Source organism: Phalacrocorax carbo, chromosome 18 (assembly GCF_963921805.1).
Source record: "Phalacrocorax carbo chromosome 18, bPhaCar2.1, whole genome shotgun sequence".
Classification (NCBI taxonomy): domain Eukaryota; kingdom Metazoa; phylum Chordata; class Aves; order Suliformes; family Phalacrocoracidae; genus Phalacrocorax; species Phalacrocorax carbo.
Window position 1 is genome coordinate 6,438,145 of NC_087530.1, and position 17,885 is coordinate 6,456,029.

A 17,885-nucleotide genomic window follows, 5' to 3' on the forward strand; every position below is an offset into this window, starting at 1 on the left:
CATATGACCTTCAAATATAAAATAATTCTGACCAGGCAAAAAGTAAATCAAGAACTACCCCCAAATCCTGTCAATTTATCAGATGAAAAAAAATGAGTGATTGGCCTTTGTTTCAGCTGATGTGGTTGGTATGACCCACTTCATATTCAGCACAGCCAGATAATACTGTTAATTCTGCTTTTACTATATTAAGTTTTATAAGATTTCCTTTTCTCAGTTCTTTTCCATCCCTCTGCCAAAGCCAAAAGCATCCGAATTTTGCTGAGGAGCATGAGCAGTAACGTTACAAATACTGGCTTGTGATATTACCAAAGAAATGAGGAGGATGTAGAGGGAAACTGTTCTCTGCACAGAGCAACACTTGATCTGTACAGAAATACATCAGTGAAGCAACTTTTGGAAAGGTTGTGCTGGGGAGACAGCAGGACAGTACAATGTAACGGGTGTGTGGCTTTGGACACTGAATAATTTCATTTCCTCTGAATATTGTCTCTGCACTGCTGGTTTTGTTCAGAGGCAAAATTCTACTCCAGCCAATGCCTTGCTGTAGAGGTGGCCACAAGGCTTTTGAAGCATTATTTTAGAGTATTCGACCAAATTGTCAAACAGGTCCTTCCTGGCTTTGTTGATAAACTGAGCTGTTAACTCCTACAAAAGCCAGCGTAACAATTTATTTCAGAGGAAACTGGATCATGCTCCTTTTTGCACTGACTTAAGGAAGAAGTGCATTAAAAGGAACTACTTAATGTTGAACAAGTCCAGTAGATACTAAGACTGTAACAGGATAAGTATCACCAGCAGAACTGCACATTGTAATTGATCCTTGAAGCATAAGCGAGTGAATGGATTCCCATACAATTCCTCCATGAAATCTTTTGATATAAGAACGTGTCTGGAGAGGCAGTGTGTTTTAGTAATTTCCTTATAAAGTTTTGGTTTAGCATCTTAGGTTGCATTTGGAAAGAGAAATTTTGAAAACAAAGCAGAGAAATCACTGGTGACTGTTAAAAAGAATTATATAATTAGTAATGATACGTCCTGAGCCCAATCTGGTTTTAATTTTGCTTCCAAACCAAAAATCCAATGAATCTTGTTTTCATGGAAGGAAGCAGATGCCTGAACAATTTACAACAGATGCAAGGTTAATGGAGAGGCGCCAATACCACCAGTATCAGTGGTCACTGCCAGTATGAATTCCTAGTCTGGTTTAAAAAAAAAAGTAGGTGCTGACTAGTGTTGGTGTCTCTGGTTTTCTACTCACATTTTTGTATTTTCCTCAAAGCTTCTTTCTTCTAACCCCAGCAGCAGAAATGTCCATTGTAGAAAATACTGTAAAACTGTTACAGCACTTGTCATGGGTCAGAACTACAAGAATTGGGAAAAAGTCTTTTGCACAGGTTTTTGAGTGCTATTTCTATTAACTCTTTAAAAAGGCAGTATAGAGGTAGTGTAACACTTAATATCAACTCTGTCTCTTTAGGGAAGTTAAAGCCAGAAGAGTACAAAAAAAGAAGAACCACTTACATATGTCATAATTTTGCTTATGCTTGCTCTGCTTTTTCTAATTCCATTTTGAGGACAAAGAAGACTTAGTATTCTGCTAGTTGATACTGATTTGTGTGTTCTTTGTTTTATTGCTACAGAGGCAGTATCATCAGCACCTTTATTTAAAGACCAATACTTCTGAACTAACAAAATCCAGGGGTAGAACTTACACCTCTGAATTACTGTGCTGTGCAGGCTTGCCTTTCCTCTCTTACCTTGGAGACTGGGTTGTGATTAAGCAGAGAGGATGGGGCTGGGACGCAGATATTGTTGTCATTATCCAAGTTGCAGCCTCCAAGCAGCTCCATAAGGCACATGGAGGGACTTTTGTGGTTTCCTTTTTAGTGGAAGTTGTTGACTTCATTACAACGTGATTTTATTTCCATTGCACCAGTTAATGTTTTCCCTTACCATCCCGTCTTGCCTCTGTGACATGTTGTGCAGTCTTCTCCCTTGACACTTAGCTGTCGGTCTGCCTGGGTGATCAGTACTTTGTTGTTCTGTGAGCATGCAGAAACAGCAAACAAAATGGAACACCGGTCCACCACCCCCTATATACCACCCCCCCCAATACCTGCTCTGCTCCCTGTCCCCGGGAATACCTGTTAATCTAACGTAAGTGTATAAATCTGTGCCAAGACCAGGATTTTTTTGGTGGGTGGGGTCATTAAAGCCATGGTGTATTCTCACACAGACATATTTTCTGACCGTGCGTGTTTAAGCTAGCATTTAAAAGTATGGTATTTTCTGATTTTCCTGAGAATGCTAAACTCTCAATAGCTTCTAGAAAGCTTCCACTTTGCACTTAAAGGCTAGTTAATCGCCAAGCTGTCTTTTGCTGTAGAAGCAGTAAACACAGAGGTGCCGTGCTCGTCTCCAGTGTAACGGATGTGTTTTCTCTTGCTGACTCACCAGCAGACACAGTCTTTGTATATTCACAAAGAACTCATGAAGAGGACTTTAGGGACACCCACGTGTGCCGTTGAGGCTAGGGAATATGTTGTAAGTCCGCGTATGGTGTGATCAGCCCATACCGTTGCTACACAGTCGCTAACCCCACTTACAACGCCATTAGTGTGTGCTGTGGAAATGTGCTTTTTCAAAGATAAAAGGAAAATTTGGTGGGAGGCAAGTTGCAGCTTACTGTGTTACGTGCAGGAAAGATATGTCTGCTAGTCCTGGAAATGCTGAAATTGGCAAAATTAAAGTAGCTGGACCTGTGAAATTTACAATAAATGCTACAAACAAGTTCCATGCATTTATTCTAAATTATTTTATGAATGCAGTCTTGAGCATCATGAGCCAACCCCTTATTTACAGCAGTGCAGTGACATGTTCTGTGCCTTCGTCATGGAGCACTCCGCGGAGCTTTCTGAAGCTTCCCTGCACTCTGTGTAATGATGGTAGTTCATGGAATCAAGATACGTGACCTCTAAATCTGATACCCGGATAAAGGAGAGTATGGAGAGATTGTTACAGGACCATTAAGAAAGAAAATTACCTCCTGGTTGTATGGAAGTCCAGAGATTTATTTCAACCCTGTTTTCTGTAAGTGAGGTTAGTGTCCGTGACTGTCCAATAACACATGGACTTGCTGCCTTTCATGCTCTCTCATGTGTTATTGAAGCTTGTGGCTCTTAGGCTCTTCATTTTTTCCCTGTAAAACGAAGCTACTCTTGTTTTAAATTGACAGCTTGAAACAGATTTGCTCATTTTGAAGAAATGTAATTTATTTGATTGATTGGGGGAAAAATGCCCCTCTTCTCCCAGGAGCTGTAAGCAAGTTTCTAGCTGTGAAAACCCAACAGAATGGGCAAAAGTAGTTATGTATTGTTTAATGCAGATTTATTTTCAGTCTGCTTATGTTTGTTTGTAAAAACTGAATTGCTGTCATGTAAAACTATGAATACATTTCAGAAATGGAAAACTGTGACTATGACTTATTTCAGCATTTCATTGTTTCCAGTCTATGATCTGCTTTGTTTTTTGTACTGGTTATAACAATCCTGACGTACTATTTGGAAATGCTATTAATAAGTTTTCTATTTCGGTCATACTTAATAGCATAAGAATTTGGCATACAGTGTCTATAATCCTTTTCAAATTTGCTGAATTTACAGCAAAAGAATAGTCTTGATGCAGATGATCCTTCGCAGTAGTATAGTGCCTTTAGAGTGAGTAGTGTTTAGAAACTAGCGCATGAAGCATACATTTGTGCCTTTTAGAGTGCTTCATAGGTAAATATTTATTCTGCACCATGAGTCTTGTCTGTATATATGTACAAGGATCTCAATTTGTGCTGATCATGTCTATGCTAAAGTTCACAGGAGTGCTAAAGCAATCATGCAAACAAAAGCTGCCTGTGCTGAATTTCTTCAGCAGCATATTTTAGCCCATTCTTTCTCCTTCCTGTATGATTATTATCTCAAATGGATTGGTTTTGTTTGCTTTTTTTTTTTAATGGCCTCATAGCTGAGAGAGTGAATTTCTTCATTGCACTGTGATTACTATCATGTGTTTACTTCCTCGTGGACTGAACTTCAGAGGGAAGTTTAATTGCTGCATTGTCACTGAATGCATCAGTTCAAATAGAGTATCTTGCTATTTCTTGCAAGGCCATGTGTTTTCCTTGGATGGTTGGCATGTATTGCTGTACAAGTTCTGGTAACTAATGGTAATTGTAATGTTTGAAAAATGTGTATTTCTTAAATCATGCTGTCAAAAACATAATAGGTGTGGGGCCACCTTTATTTATTTTAAACCCAATCCTAAAGAACTGTGCTTTTGCTAAAAATGGAGTGTCTGTCTGAGAGCGTCATATTCAGGAGCTGTTGGTAGTGAAAAAAACGAGAACTCTTGAATGGAACGAGGTTCAGAAGTCTCACAGTACGGATCATTGCCTGGAGTGAGAGGCATTTTCCAGCCTTTACATTTCAACTGTCTTTGAGCGCATGCATTTATGCACTTACAAGTTTGTTGTGTAGTTTGAGCATTTCACAACTGTCCCCGAAGAGCTGTTAGGGTGGGCACAGTGCAGATTGCTGGAGGAGGCTGGGTGTAGTTTTGATTCTCCATTTAAAATCTGGCTTTCTATCTGGAGCAGCAGCTAACTTGTGCTCCTTGGCACAGAACAGAAAAACACTGTAGCACTGGTAGTCTCCCTATCTCTTGGAAAACCTTCTGAGTTGCAGCTATCGTAACGTCTTGCAGGACTGGAAAAGGCTTTGGTGGTTTTGGTGGTTGGCTGCCTGGCACATTTGTTCACCTGGCAGTTTCTGAAGCCCTCCAGTGCTGTACGTGCAAGTGATGCAGGGCAAAGGCAAACCAGGCTGCTGTGCAGGCCCTTTAGGCATACGTTTCACTTCAGTCTCTTACTTGCCCAGAGTAACTAAAAGATAATGTTTTGGCTCTGTACCAGGAAATGTGGTAACCTTTGAAGAATTAGATCATGTATATCGTTTAAGGAGCTTGAATAATGTCTTACTGTGCTGTCACGGAATCGATTTGGTTTAAAGAGAAGAGGGGGTTGGTCCTGACCCTGTCTGACTATATGGCCAAAGTATGTTTGAGACGGAATATTTGTTTTTTGAATTGTTCAAGAACATGAAATGACTTTACGTGACTGCCCGGACAGCACTGTACGCAATCAACAGGGATGCTGTCCTTCGGACATAGGCCTGAGAGCTAGGAAACCACTGGAGATCCCATCATGCTTTTTGCAGCTGGAGGCCAAGTGCAGTACCTTACCTCTTCGCTGAGTTTTGGCTGGGTGTTATCGCCCCTTCTCTTAAGTCCTTGCATAAAGGGGCCGACGCTCGTGATTGCATTTCAGCACTTTTTTGATCAAAAGTGACTTGCATACATTTGCAAGTTCTGAGGTTTTTTTCCACTTCTGAGGTGTTACTGTAATGTGAAAAATCCCTGTTGTTGCAGCCGCTGTCAATAAGGCAATCCGGGCCAGGTGTTTCACCTGCAGTGCTAAAGCACATGTGTAGAGGTACACCACTCTTCCATTTCTGTTTCTGGCGAGGAAATGGCAGCTGACTGATAACGCTGGCCCATCTTGTGAACTTTCGCACAGATCCGTTAGTGTTACCCATTTTGCCTTCCAACAGCAAGGGGATTATGTGTCATTTTATTGTAACGTCAGTCTGAAAAATTTCCTCTTCTACTGATGCACTGTTGTTTTTTCTCTTTCTCCCCCCCACCCTGTATCTCTCCAATTTTTACATGAAGCTTTCTCTCAAGCTGGTAAGCACATTTACAGCATGCCTGTCCTGTGTTTTAATCACAAATTTCTGTGTGTTTTAATGTGCACTGTGCCACGTATGACATGACACTGAAATTAACTGTTAAATTTGTTTCTTCTTTGTGTTTGCCTTTTTTTGATATTTATCAGATAACTCTGAATACACAGGTCTGGAGTCTAATAGAGGTGATCAGAATTCAGTCTTTCTAATAAGCTGCTAAAAAATTAACTCTAATACATAGTTTAGTTTTCACTTTTATAATCCAGGGCTATGAAAATGTAGAAAACCAGTATCAAGTAATTCTGCTACCATACAAGTATACATTAAAACATTTAAAGAAAAAATAATAAATAAAGGGTTTCTGTGCTTGCTGGACCTTTTCCAGAGAGAAATGCATGTCTTCTGTGTAACATAGCTGCAAAGTTTGCTTTCCTTGTCCAAGTATTACTGGAAATCTGCATTGTTAACACCTACATTTTACAGCCCTATGTAGTCCTTCAGAATAACTAATAATGATATTAATTAAAGTTCTGTAAACCTTAACCAACAAGGTTAACTCAGTCTGATTTGAATTTGCAAATGGAGACACATATGAATCCTAAATTCTATCTTGGATGCAGCTGGGAAGGTTTCTTGAACTACGGTAAGATAATATGTTACTGAGTTGGAAAGGGAAGGGGTGAACATTTTTTGGAAAGCAAACTACGTGCTGAACTTCATCCACAAGGTACCGTACTGCTTGAGATACTCCACACCCTGATATGTTCCTGACAGCTTATCTACATTCCTTTGCCCTTCACGAGCCCAGTCACAAGGAGAATGCGACTGGTTTGCTGACCCACTTCATGCCGGCATGCAAGAGGCACCAATGACTGATTGCAGTTTCAGAGAGCTTCAGAGGACCTGCAGTAGTGCCTTAACTGCATTAGCTTGAAAGCTCTTATTCCTCACCAGTCAGTACTTTTAGGTGCTCTCCCCCGGTACACATATGTTGTTCTTGGATACATCATTGTGGACCTGTTCTGTTCATAGCAGCTTATTCAGAGGAAATGCACGGACCATGAAAGCTACCCACTGGAGGTTTCAGGTCCTGCTGCTGCTCTGTCAACACAGTGACTTGCTTGGCCTCCATTAGCAATATTGCTTCTCACTGAAGACCTGTGGTGGCCTGAGGAATGATGGACATCTCTAGCTTTCTTGCAAACCTTGTTCTTCTGGCTGCTAGTCCAATGCATTTATAGCAGGGATTTCAATTTGTTGTTTTCCTAGTCACAGTGCTAGTATGTTGTGTAGCTGAGCTAAGCCTTTGTATGTAGGAATAAATCCTCCCAGAATAAAAGTCTGACCTGGCCTTTCCCCAAGAATTGTACAAACCAAAAAGATGTGCAGAGAGGGCTGAGACCTGTGTGTGCCTCAGGCAGAGGAAATTGGCTTGTTTGTCATTTCCTCTGGTACCCTAGCTGTACGAGAGCCGGAACTGGGGCTGATAAACCTTGTGCTCTCCCCATATGTAGCTTCAGCCTAGAAACTGGTCCTAACATGGCCTCGTTTTTCATGGTCATTCACCTTGGGACAATTTGCATCCTAAACCCCAGTATCTTTATGCAAGGAAACCTAGTGAGCATTGGCTCTGCCAGTCCTATGATAACACATCAAAAATAGCACGGATTCCCCCCGCCCCCCTCGCTATGAAGCATTTCTAAAACTGTAGGCAGTGATCACTACTTGAACGACAGCCCAGGTGTGTTTTTTCCTGAGAGCATGAAATGTGCCTGGCGTGTATAAAAACTGCTCCTTGACTCTTCCTTTTGGAAGAGGAACTAGCTTCTGTTATGCTGGGAAATTGAGCATGGAATAAAGTCTGAGCAAGATCACCTCCTGGTCTCAGGCATGCATTCCTAGGCAACACTAATGCTTTGGTCTGAAGCATTGTGAGCAAAAATACTGAATTTAGGCCAGCCTAGAGCTTTTGAATGAAGCTGAAGAATCAAAAAGATGCCTTTCCAAATTTGTTTGACTACGTCTGTTGCATTCTCCTAAGGTATCACTGGGGATATTTTCAAGCATAGCTGTCTCTCCTGCTTAGAATTGAGAAGAACACATTATACAGTTTTTCCTGTAACTGCTCGTTTATTTACAAAGCTACATCTAGATGTTTTGCATTAAAAAGCCACACGTGGCTTTGGTGTGTAGGTTATCTGTAAAATATATTGAATCGCTCTTATGTCTAATGTGATGTGGGAGTTACTATCAAGCAAAATATTATAATGATTCAAGAATGATCTCTCTTGTACCATGCACAGCAGGTAGTGTAAGCACTGCTAAGACTTGATGTGGTTAAAGTTTCAGAATGAGTGTAACTTACTTGGTTGTTTCCTTCCTTTGTCTTAAATTTGCTTTCTCCTTGTCTCATGAAATGGAGTTTTAAATGTATTATTACACAGACGATGAAGGTTTAACTAGATGCATGTGCCGTCTTTTTACTGAAGATCAATATGGGAGCAATTTCGTTAGGTTTGCCTGGTCTGTTGTTTTGAAATGGCTAGACCAGAGAAGATGACCTGTCTGTAGTTGTCCTCCATCCCTCTGACACCCACACACTTTCTTTCTAAGCAGCTTGTTCTGCAAATGCAGAAGAAAGAGCACGCTGTCTCAGAGCACATTCAGTGCGGAGTTGAAATGGTCTAATGGGCAGCTTTTGTGGCAGAGTTTCCACTAAATCGCACTCCTCTGAGAGAAAGATTTGGCATTTTAATAAGACCAATGTTGCAACTCTGCTCACAAGCTTTCAATAAGCTGCCAGGCCATTGAATTTGATTTCTCAGCTCTGTGTTTTTACCCTTCTTTCTCCCACAGGCCAGTATTCCCCCTTAGAAATGAAATGTGGAATGAGCAGAAATCAAAACAAAAAAACCCTGTACAAATTCAAGATAATGTACAAGAACCTCATTCCTTTATGGTGCAACTAATTGCTGTTGATGGTATAGCCCACCCCAACTGTTCCCCTTGCCCTCCTGAAGACAAAAATCAGTGGTACTTTGAAGAAAATAGTACGGATGTCTTTTATGTGTCATCTATCTGCTATGTATTAAATTGAGGCAATCAAGAAGAAGCATAGCAGTTTGAAGGCAGAAAAGGGGGTTTCAAGCAGAATCGCACAAAGGTAACCACTGTGGTCTTCAAATGTTTTCAAATGTTTTCTTCTATGATTTGAGATTGATTCTATGGCTTTGATACAACTCCTGATTTTTATGCTAGAACAAGTGAGAGAGGAAAAATTGAGAGACTTTGAAATGGAATGCGAACCCTGGAAAATATGCAGCATGGTTTTAAATTGCAGAACGCCAGAGGAAGCGCTTCTGTTACCATAGTGTGTTCAGGAGCGCCCTCACATAAATTAACTGTATTGGGCCAACGCTCAGGCTGTGCAGACCGAGCCAGCCATCAATAGTGTACATGAGAAGTGCGACTGTGACACAAGAGTAAAAGCTAGCAACAGCTTTTATGGGGATGCTGTTTGTAGCAGGGTAAGGGAAGGCAGGAAAGATCAGCATGCAAATGGAACTCTGTTAAATAAAGTCTATTTGTAACTACAGATAAAAATAGATTCTCGGCTTTGCCATTGGATTCTGGCATTCTTTAGTTGGTGATCTCCTATTAGCCATTTGGTATGAAAGTGGGATGTGTCTTGAGAAGATTTCTAGGGCATCCAGATTGCTGACAGATAATTCTCAGTACAAATAATAACAATGCTTCAGACCATTGTAATTTTGCACATACTTTTGCGAGCTGTTACCAAAATGCGATCCTGAAGGATTCTTTCAGGCTCTGATTTTTCTACTTCATTTTTCTTCCGTTCTACTCTGTGCAGGGAGCAGGGCCAGAAGACTTCAGCAATCTCCCACCTGAGCAAAGAAGAAAGAAACTTCAGCAAAAAGTTGATGAACTAAACAAAGACATTCAGAAGGAGATGGATCAAAGGTATGTCAACCTCCTCCAATAAAAATGAAATAGGTGGTCTTCCGTAGGAGAACAGAAACAAGTAATATACAAGGCCGAGCAAATAAGAACAAGGCTCTAGGTTTGTTTAAGGTACGGTTCCAAGAAAAAAAAAGAACCACAGGTTACATATGGCTAAAAACACGTAAGAGATGCAAGGCTCTGCACAACTCAGATTCTGAAATCAGTTATTTTGGCTGATACAGGTCAGAGCTGGGGCAAAAGCTGGCTTTCTCTTTATTCCATTCTCCCCACTCAGTGTAACGCATGTCCTGTCTTGGGAATCATGAGATTAGAAGATCTGAGTATAAGGATGAGAATGAGATAAATGAAGCAACTAGAGACAATTCTTTCTTGGGCTTTCACAGGAGAGCAGCAGTTTAATCGTGAGCCAGACAAAGATTGCTGTCAGAATCACTAAGGTTTTTTTTTCTTGATGTGAGCCACTCCCAAGGGTGTTTTCTTAGGAAAGTACAGGATGTAAATACAGCCTCAGTCAAAGGTACAATCATAAAGCTCTCAGCACTAAGCAGAGCACCTATTACTGTGTGATGGGCACGGGTAGATCCCAGCAAAAAAGGCTATTATGAGCATGATAACATTGTCAGAAGTGCTGACTGATTGGTGTGTATCTTAAGACTCTCTGATCTGTAACTTACATTTCCTGGAAGCAGAAAGATGATGACTCCTGTGCTTTTGTGAATGCTTTTTCTACAAGGCTTTATTTATCATTCTGTCTATTTTCGTTACGCATCTTTTACTGAATCTGGCAGCCTGTATTTGTTGCTTTGTGTTTGTTCATATTCTGCAGTTGCATTCAGTATGTTACGTTTGCAAGAGACAGAACTTTTCTTTCCTGAATGATTTCAAGACTTAACCAGTCTGGTACTAGTCTATCCCTAAATATTGCTTTACATTTGTACAGATGTGCCTACATTTTCTGCTAATGTACTTTGAAGACCTGTTTATTTGGTCTAGTAACCCAAGCTGTCGTCTTTGTTTTATATCATGAATAAGAAAGGAAAAACTGCATGTGATTATATATTTCTCATTGCTTTGGTTTTTTCCGCTGTAGTCACTTGTATTTGTCTGTATGGATTTGAGTTTCTGCTCTGTATTGATTCTGAGGTAACCCGAAGTTAAATCCAATATGAAATCAGAGCAGAATGAAGTTAATTGAAATAAGATAGTATATGGTTGAGGAAGTAGCATCAGCAGTTAAGTAAGTGTTAAAAAATAGTAATAATCATGACTCATACGTTTGCAATATTGTTCCTTAGGGCTTCAACCACAGAGCAGTCCCACTTCCTTGCCACCCACACTTTTTCCCATTTTCTGTACACACAAAGCAAAGGCAGGCACAGGATTGCAATTGTCAAGAGTTTGGTGGGAAACTCTAAAATATAAAGAGTGTTAACTTGAGTCGTGGGACTCACATTAACCTTTCTCCCCCTAAGTAATGCCTAGAGAAAAGCTGAATAGCTGTGCCAGTAATACAGGAAATCAGCTCATAAGTCCACCCTTCTCTAAGCTCTGAAACATTCATCATCATGCAGATAACTTTTTAAGTTCAGCCTCAACTTGACTCAGGTCAAAGGCAGCACATTGCTGTCAGTGAGAGAGCTCTGCAGGCTTTCCTAAGGGAGCTCGTGAAGGCATGTACTACGTTAATCTTGGCCTTACAGCACCACATTCATCATAGCATGCCTTAAAATTAACCTCTCTGAAACCCTGGGCATTTGGCATCTGGGTTGATACAAGAGACAGTCGCCAGAAAAAGTCTAGTAAAAATGCTGTATAACTTAACAGGATGCAGGGTTGTCGCATTATGTGGCCTAAGGTCCATCTGTTGCTGCGCTGTGACAAATGCAAACCATCTGGATTTAGCTTTGTTTTAAGCAGTGTGAAATAAATATCTTACAAATAATTTGGGTTGCAAAAGATAAACTGCAACAAGCAGGGTGAGAATTTCTGGTTAGCACTCCATTTTTATTTTTAATACATCCATGTCCAGCTCTTTGTCCCAGTTTCTCAGCTGGATTTCAGCCCATAATGGAGTATAATGATGCAACTGTGTATCTGTGCCCCAAAAACTGGGCTGATGTTCCTCTAGAAGGTTAAAGCTGTCATTCAGCACAATGGTTGTGAGATTTTTTTAACTTCAAAAATTTTCCCCAGAGTTAGCAAGTAGAAATCATAGTACTGAATAAAAGAACATGTCAGGCTAAAAGTTAATACTAAATTCCTCTGTTCGCCTTGTAAAAGGCCACTGACCAAGAATTCAGCCACTTTTCTGCTAAGATTCATGAAGCGGAGCACGTGGAGCTTCAATAATTTGGACTAAATGTGCTGTGCCGGCACAAGCACACAACACGATCCACTGGTGAGGCTCACCAGCCTCACTCACCTGAAGAACTCTCAGCTGCCTGTGGAGTGAGGAGTACCTTTTAATGCAGGGGCTTGAAGAGTTTGGCTTGTGCACAATGTCTCTGTCATGTCACATTGTAGGTAAAGGTGTCACTCACTTTCTTCCGTCTCTGACAGTGTAAATTCTCTTCTGGCAGGTGATTTTACCGTTATTTTTTAATGGCTGGTTCTACACAGGGCAAAAGCCCCTGTCTGGATGTTCTCAGTTACCTTTGTAACCGACTAGGCTTGAACCACAGAGTAGAGAAGAGGCAGTGTATTATCCTTTCATTTACCCCGCTTTAGAGAAAGGGATTTGCCCCAGCTGCACTGACACGTGTTTTGTTTTTTCTTCTGTCTCTCAGAGATGCCTTAACAAAAATGAAAGATGTGTATATCAAGAACCCACAGATGGGAGATGCAGCGAGCGTGGACCACAGATTAGCAGAGCTTGGGCAGAACATTGAAAAGTTACGATTAGAAGTTCAGAAATTTGAGGTATGGGAAGAGACGTTTCAGTAAAACGTAGCTCAGCATATGCACAGTTGTAAGCAGATGCTTCACTGCTTTTCCAGATGTATTGATGCATTTTCTTATCATGTATGGGTAAGTGCTACTTAAGCACTTGCATTAATTGAGATCTTTTGAGCCTGTTTGTGTAACATAAATACACACTATCTCTTGTGACAGGCAGCCAACAATCCTGCTGTTTAATTTGCCACAGAAAACAAATTCTGCTACGTGGAGGATAAGAGAAAATGTGCTCTCTGGACTGCCCAGAGGGGCTCAGATGCTTACTTAATTAATTAAATAATCTGAAGCATCATGTTACAGATGTCTGTGGAAAAATCAGAGGAACGTAAATGTAAAACACAGTTTGTAGTCTAACAGCAAGACAAAATATGCTTTAAGGAATAGTCTGCCATTAACAGGAAGCTTCTTAGAGATACAAAATCTCAAGAGCATAAGGAGTATTTGGAATATATGAAGCCATTATAATCACCCGAGAAGGATCACAGGGCTGAGAAAAGACTTCACTCTGTAAGTTACACTATGTACAGAAATATATACAGCCCATTAATTTTAGATGTTTCAGTTGTTGGCTTTACTATCCATTGCTTTCTTATGCATTTGAAAATCGCTGGGCCCATCATTCCCCCAGCTTTAGCTCTCTCTTGCATTCAGCAGTCACTGAGATTGGCTGGGTTTCGGGTGTTACTGAGAGTACTATAAGCTGCTACATGCCTTTTTACTTTATCATGACTAGAGCAGCAGCGTCTCCCAACAGCTGTTGTTAACTGCTTCTGTTGGGTCACACTGTTTTCAGCACCCGGTGTCAAAACAGAACCAAGTTTTCAGTAAGTGTGTGTTTTGGCAAGACCGATAGATGGAATATACGCTTAAAGTACAGAAGCTATTCCCCATGACAACTGCAGCCCAAGGGAAAATTTGAGTATGTTTACAATCTGGTTTTATTTCTATAGTCTGAGTGTCAAATGTGACACAGCAAAGTAAAAGTAACATCTATCCCCATGCAAGTTGAATCATGAGAGATGAGCGTGAGACTGCTGTCCCCTTGCAGGGCTGGCTGGCTGAGGTAGAAGGCAGGTTACCCATGCGGACTGAACAGGCCCGGCGGCAGAGCGGACTCTATGAAGCCCAGAACACTTCAGCAGTGAACAGCTGTGCGCAGGACCGGGAGAGGTACAGTATCTGTACAGAGCTGTCCTGTCCAGAGCGGTAATTGAACTGGCTTTCCTTAGCTTGTTAATCAGGAAAACGGTAGCTCTGCAGCATTCAGAAGCTCATTCTGTAACCAGACTAAAGGCAGGCGCTCCGTGAACTTGTTTTACACACTGATTTTAGCATATGTAAGATCCCAGCTTTGAGCTACCTTTCTAAATGTGATGAAATGCGTAACAGCCCCCTACTCTCACTGCTGTGGAGGTGAACAAGAATGGTGCATTTTTTGTAGCTTTTGATGGGAAAAGTGACTAGTCTCACCCGTTGCATTGTGACAGCTGCTAGAGTGACAGCCAGTTCTGAGCATGTTTCGGAACTGCTGCGCTGCTCCAGCTACAGTTGCTCACCTTGCCTTAAGTGTCTGGTAATCAAGTCATTCTCTCTGCTCCTGAGACTGGTTGCTATAGTTGCTGTGTATTTTCCTCTCTTGAGCAGCCCAGATGGCAGTTACACAGAAGAGCAAAGTCAGGAGACTGAGATGAAAGTACCAGCCACAGATTTTGACGATGAATTTGATGATGAAGAACCACTACCCACCATAGGAACATGTAAAGCGCTCTATACATTTGAAGGTATCACTCAACCTTTACTCTCATCTCAGTTACTGTTTTGTTTAGTTCATATGGCAAGGACAAGTGGGAAACCTTCATTTAACCCCTGCAGTGCTTAAATAGACAAAGAAAGGGCGAGTGAGGCTCCAGCATGATTCTGTTTCTTAGAGAGGCGCTAAGGCAGCGATTTGTCTCCCATTACGCATAGAGTCTGCAAGAAAAAAAAAACCACCCAAACCTCTGATGTCAGGATCACATTTATCTGGTTCTTTGTGTACACGCTGTTGTCTCCAGAATCACGTGTCTTGTTCATGCTGCTAGTGACACAAGGAAGGTTGCATCACCACGTTGTCCGAGTGTGCCCTGAGCACCCCCCGCTGCATCTGTGGTTTCCGTCGTGCAGGACAGCCTAAACTCTGCGTTACTGTGTCTTTCAGGTCAGAATGAAGGAACAATTTCTGTAGCAGAAGGAGAAATGCTCTATGTAATAGAAGAAGACAAAGGTGATGGGTGGACACGAATCCGAAGGAACGAAGATGAGGAGGGCTATGTCCCTACATCATATGTTGAAGTCTATTTGGACAAAAATGCCAAAGGTGCTATGACTTATATTTAATACTATTATTATTATTATTACTGTATTGCTTTCACAGAGATATCCAACCATGAAACTGCTCTGTGTTGCAGATAGAACCTTTTAAAAGTCTGTACGGTGCCACAAGGTGCATTATTTTGTACATGGACTAATATGGCTTGCTGTACTGCAAAGCGTGCTTTTTATTGATCAGAGAAGGATAACGTGGAAGACGGTAAAACTAGAGGGGAAACGCGGCCTTTCCTAGGCAGTGCTTGTGCAACTGTTGCTGCCATTGCGCGCCCGACTTAGTGCAGGAAACACAAAGCCATTTGGAATAACGTGGGCTCTCCTCAAGATATCCAGGTGGCATCTCAGACACGTTTGCAAGTCAGCCGTTTGTCCCAAACCGATTCAGTGGAATGTTCTATAGGAAATATTTAGGCTGCTGTTCTGTGCCTCAGTGTGGTAGCTTTTCAGAGCCTCATGTGTTCTCTGGACCTTTTGGATTGAAACCTGGTCATCATTTAGTTAGTGTGTTTGGAAGGGGAAGGAGAGATCTTGCCAAAACCTGTCTACACAGCACTCCGTGGTCCTTGATAAATTGGTAAAACATTAAGAAAGATCCTCTATTCTTTCCCACCCTGATACATTTCAGATGTATTTGCTGTTTCAAGTGACCATAACTAATGATTTAATCTTCTGCTCACACAGTGTCAGCGGAGACAGTCAGAGCTTAGACTCGGCAATCTTCTGTTTCCTTGTTGCTTTTAACTCCTCACAAACAGGTGTGTTGTGTAAGCAAGCGGTGCTGCAGGCGAATTCTGGATAGAACACATGCCAGCACCATGAACACCTGGTAGCGTAATACACTGAAAAAGATTATAGTCCCGTTTCAAATCAGAATGTGTTTGAAAGTCCACTGTTAAATAATTTGGTTTTTGCAGTCACTTAATCCTTCAGAATTTTGTTGTGTTTCCTAGACTTTAGAGTTCTTGGTGTGAAACAAGCTGCCTCATCAAATTTAAAAGAAAAGTGAACCGTTCTTACTGGGATTTAGGGACAGTAAGAAGAGAGGAGTAGGACTGTCTCTGTAAACAAACACTATAACTTGATCAGTTCACTGTCTTAGATTTGGTATTAAACAGCGCAGTGCCTTGTCTGCTGCAGATGAGTCTGGGGTCTTGCTTTATTTTGCCACAATACGGTAGTTTTATGTTTGTGTTGGCAAATACAGGATCAGTTGAGATACAAAAGAGTGCAAAAAGCTCAGCCCCTCTGTCAGCTTTTATTAACCTTTGAAAGAGGAACGTGGATTGTACATTCTCCTTATTTCATCTTCAGAACAAGGCAGAAAGCGCAGAACGGGAGATCCCATCTTCCCCCCCCATGTTCTCTCCGATGGAGATTGGCTGCTTTGTGTGTGGCAATAGTTGAAAGCAGTATTATTATTCTGCTGGAAAATTTGTTGTTAGGCATTGTAGGCTGCTTGAAACAGCTAAGCTAGTGTGGCATCAAAATCTGTCTGAAGTAATGAGCGTGGCTCGCCTGCCCTCAGATACGCAGCAGGGCTCACATCAGTGGACCGTTAGAGCACGTCGCCTGTTCGCGAGCAGAGCAGCAGGTTGGATGGGAAGTGAAGCAAAGCGTGTCTCTGGGTGGGGTGAGAGATCCTGACCCAGTCCTGCTGCCTGAGCTAGCAGCACTGTGTCTTTTGAACTACCCTTCTGGAGAGAATATTGCAGGAGTACTGCAGTACCAGCCAGAAAATGGTATTAGTATGTTAATGGTGTTACGCAAGTTACAGGATGATGCTGAATGATGGCAAAAATGTAGCCCGTGCTGGGAGTGAAGTTGCAGCCAATTCCATAGCATCGATGGAGGTTTTTCAGGTCTAAGTTTTTTCCATTAATTTTGCTGGACTTCAGGAACAGAATCAAATGTATCTGTGAATATCTAATGTAAAGAAACTATAATATTTACCTTATTTCTCAATTCTCTGGTTAAAAAGAAACGCTAAAGGAAACTTCACATAAAATGTCACAGTAGCAGTGTAAAGATTCGGGGGAAGTGCTACTCTGTTTAAAAGAAACTTCGTTGCAAGCTGCAAAATCTCGTTTGATTTTTAATGTATTGGTAGAATGGACTTTATTCAATCCTTGAAACAGAAGCTACGGCATTCCTGAAAATGACACTGTAGATACTAAAGCTCTCAAACTTTTTAGTAGTTCTCTCCTCTTCTTGGAAAGAAGCTTCAGCAGCTGGTACCTTCATATTAGTTGCATGAAGGGTGGGAGCATTCACTCCAGCTCTGAGCACAGCTGTGGCTCTTCTGGCCAGCAGAATCAGCTCTGGCTCGGGCGTACCGGCCTGGCTATAGGTTGTGCCAGTGCCGTGAGCCGGAGGCAGCTCGGCCTGAGAAATGCAGCTGCTAAATGCTTTCTGAAAAGCTGCTCGGCAGCTGGCGAGCGTTCTCAGCCAGCCGAAGCCTGTGTTGTCAGGACTCTGCTGCCGAACCTGAGGTGAATAGGACAGGTAAGTTGTGTGCTGCGGTTGCCCTCCTGATCGTAGTCTTCATGGGAGCCAGGCTAGGTCTGCGTACTCCTGCAAATGTGAACTTCGGGGTTGTCCCGTGCAGGGACAGGGGTTGGACTCGATGATCCTTGCGGATCCCTTCCAACTCAGGACATGCTATGAAATACCTGCGCGAGGGCTGTTTGTAAAGGTTACAATGGTACCTCCGGTCAGAGGCTGTTAGCAAACCCTACCACAAAAAAGAACAGTAATGTCTATCTTGTTTTGCCTTTTTTTTTTTTC

General features: G+C 41.7%; 1 protein-coding gene across 13 annotated transcripts in view; it reads left to right on the forward strand.

Moving 5' to 3' along the window:
• The window catches only part of FNBP1 (formin binding protein 1), a 103,932-nt gene that overhangs the window by 80,500 nt on the left and 5,547 nt on the right, over positions 1-17,885 (forward strand). For 5 of the 13 annotated variants that reach the window (XM_064468990.1, XM_064468987.1, XM_064468983.1 and 2 more), the window contains 6 exons: positions 5,782-5,796; positions 9,667-9,776; positions 12,566-12,698; positions 13,783-13,904; positions 14,376-14,515; positions 14,932-15,090. In XM_064468990.1, coding sequence (XP_064325060.1) covers positions 5,782-5,796; positions 9,667-9,776; positions 12,566-12,698; positions 13,783-13,904; positions 14,376-14,515; positions 14,932-15,090 — 679 coding nt within the window. Of the gene's footprint in view, positions 1-5,781; positions 5,797-9,666; positions 9,777-12,565; positions 12,699-13,782; positions 13,905-14,375; positions 14,516-14,931; positions 17,883-17,885 lie in introns of those variants that run through there. The other 8 variants (XM_064468984.1, XM_064468989.1, XM_064468985.1 and 5 more) reach the window with 5 other exon arrangements.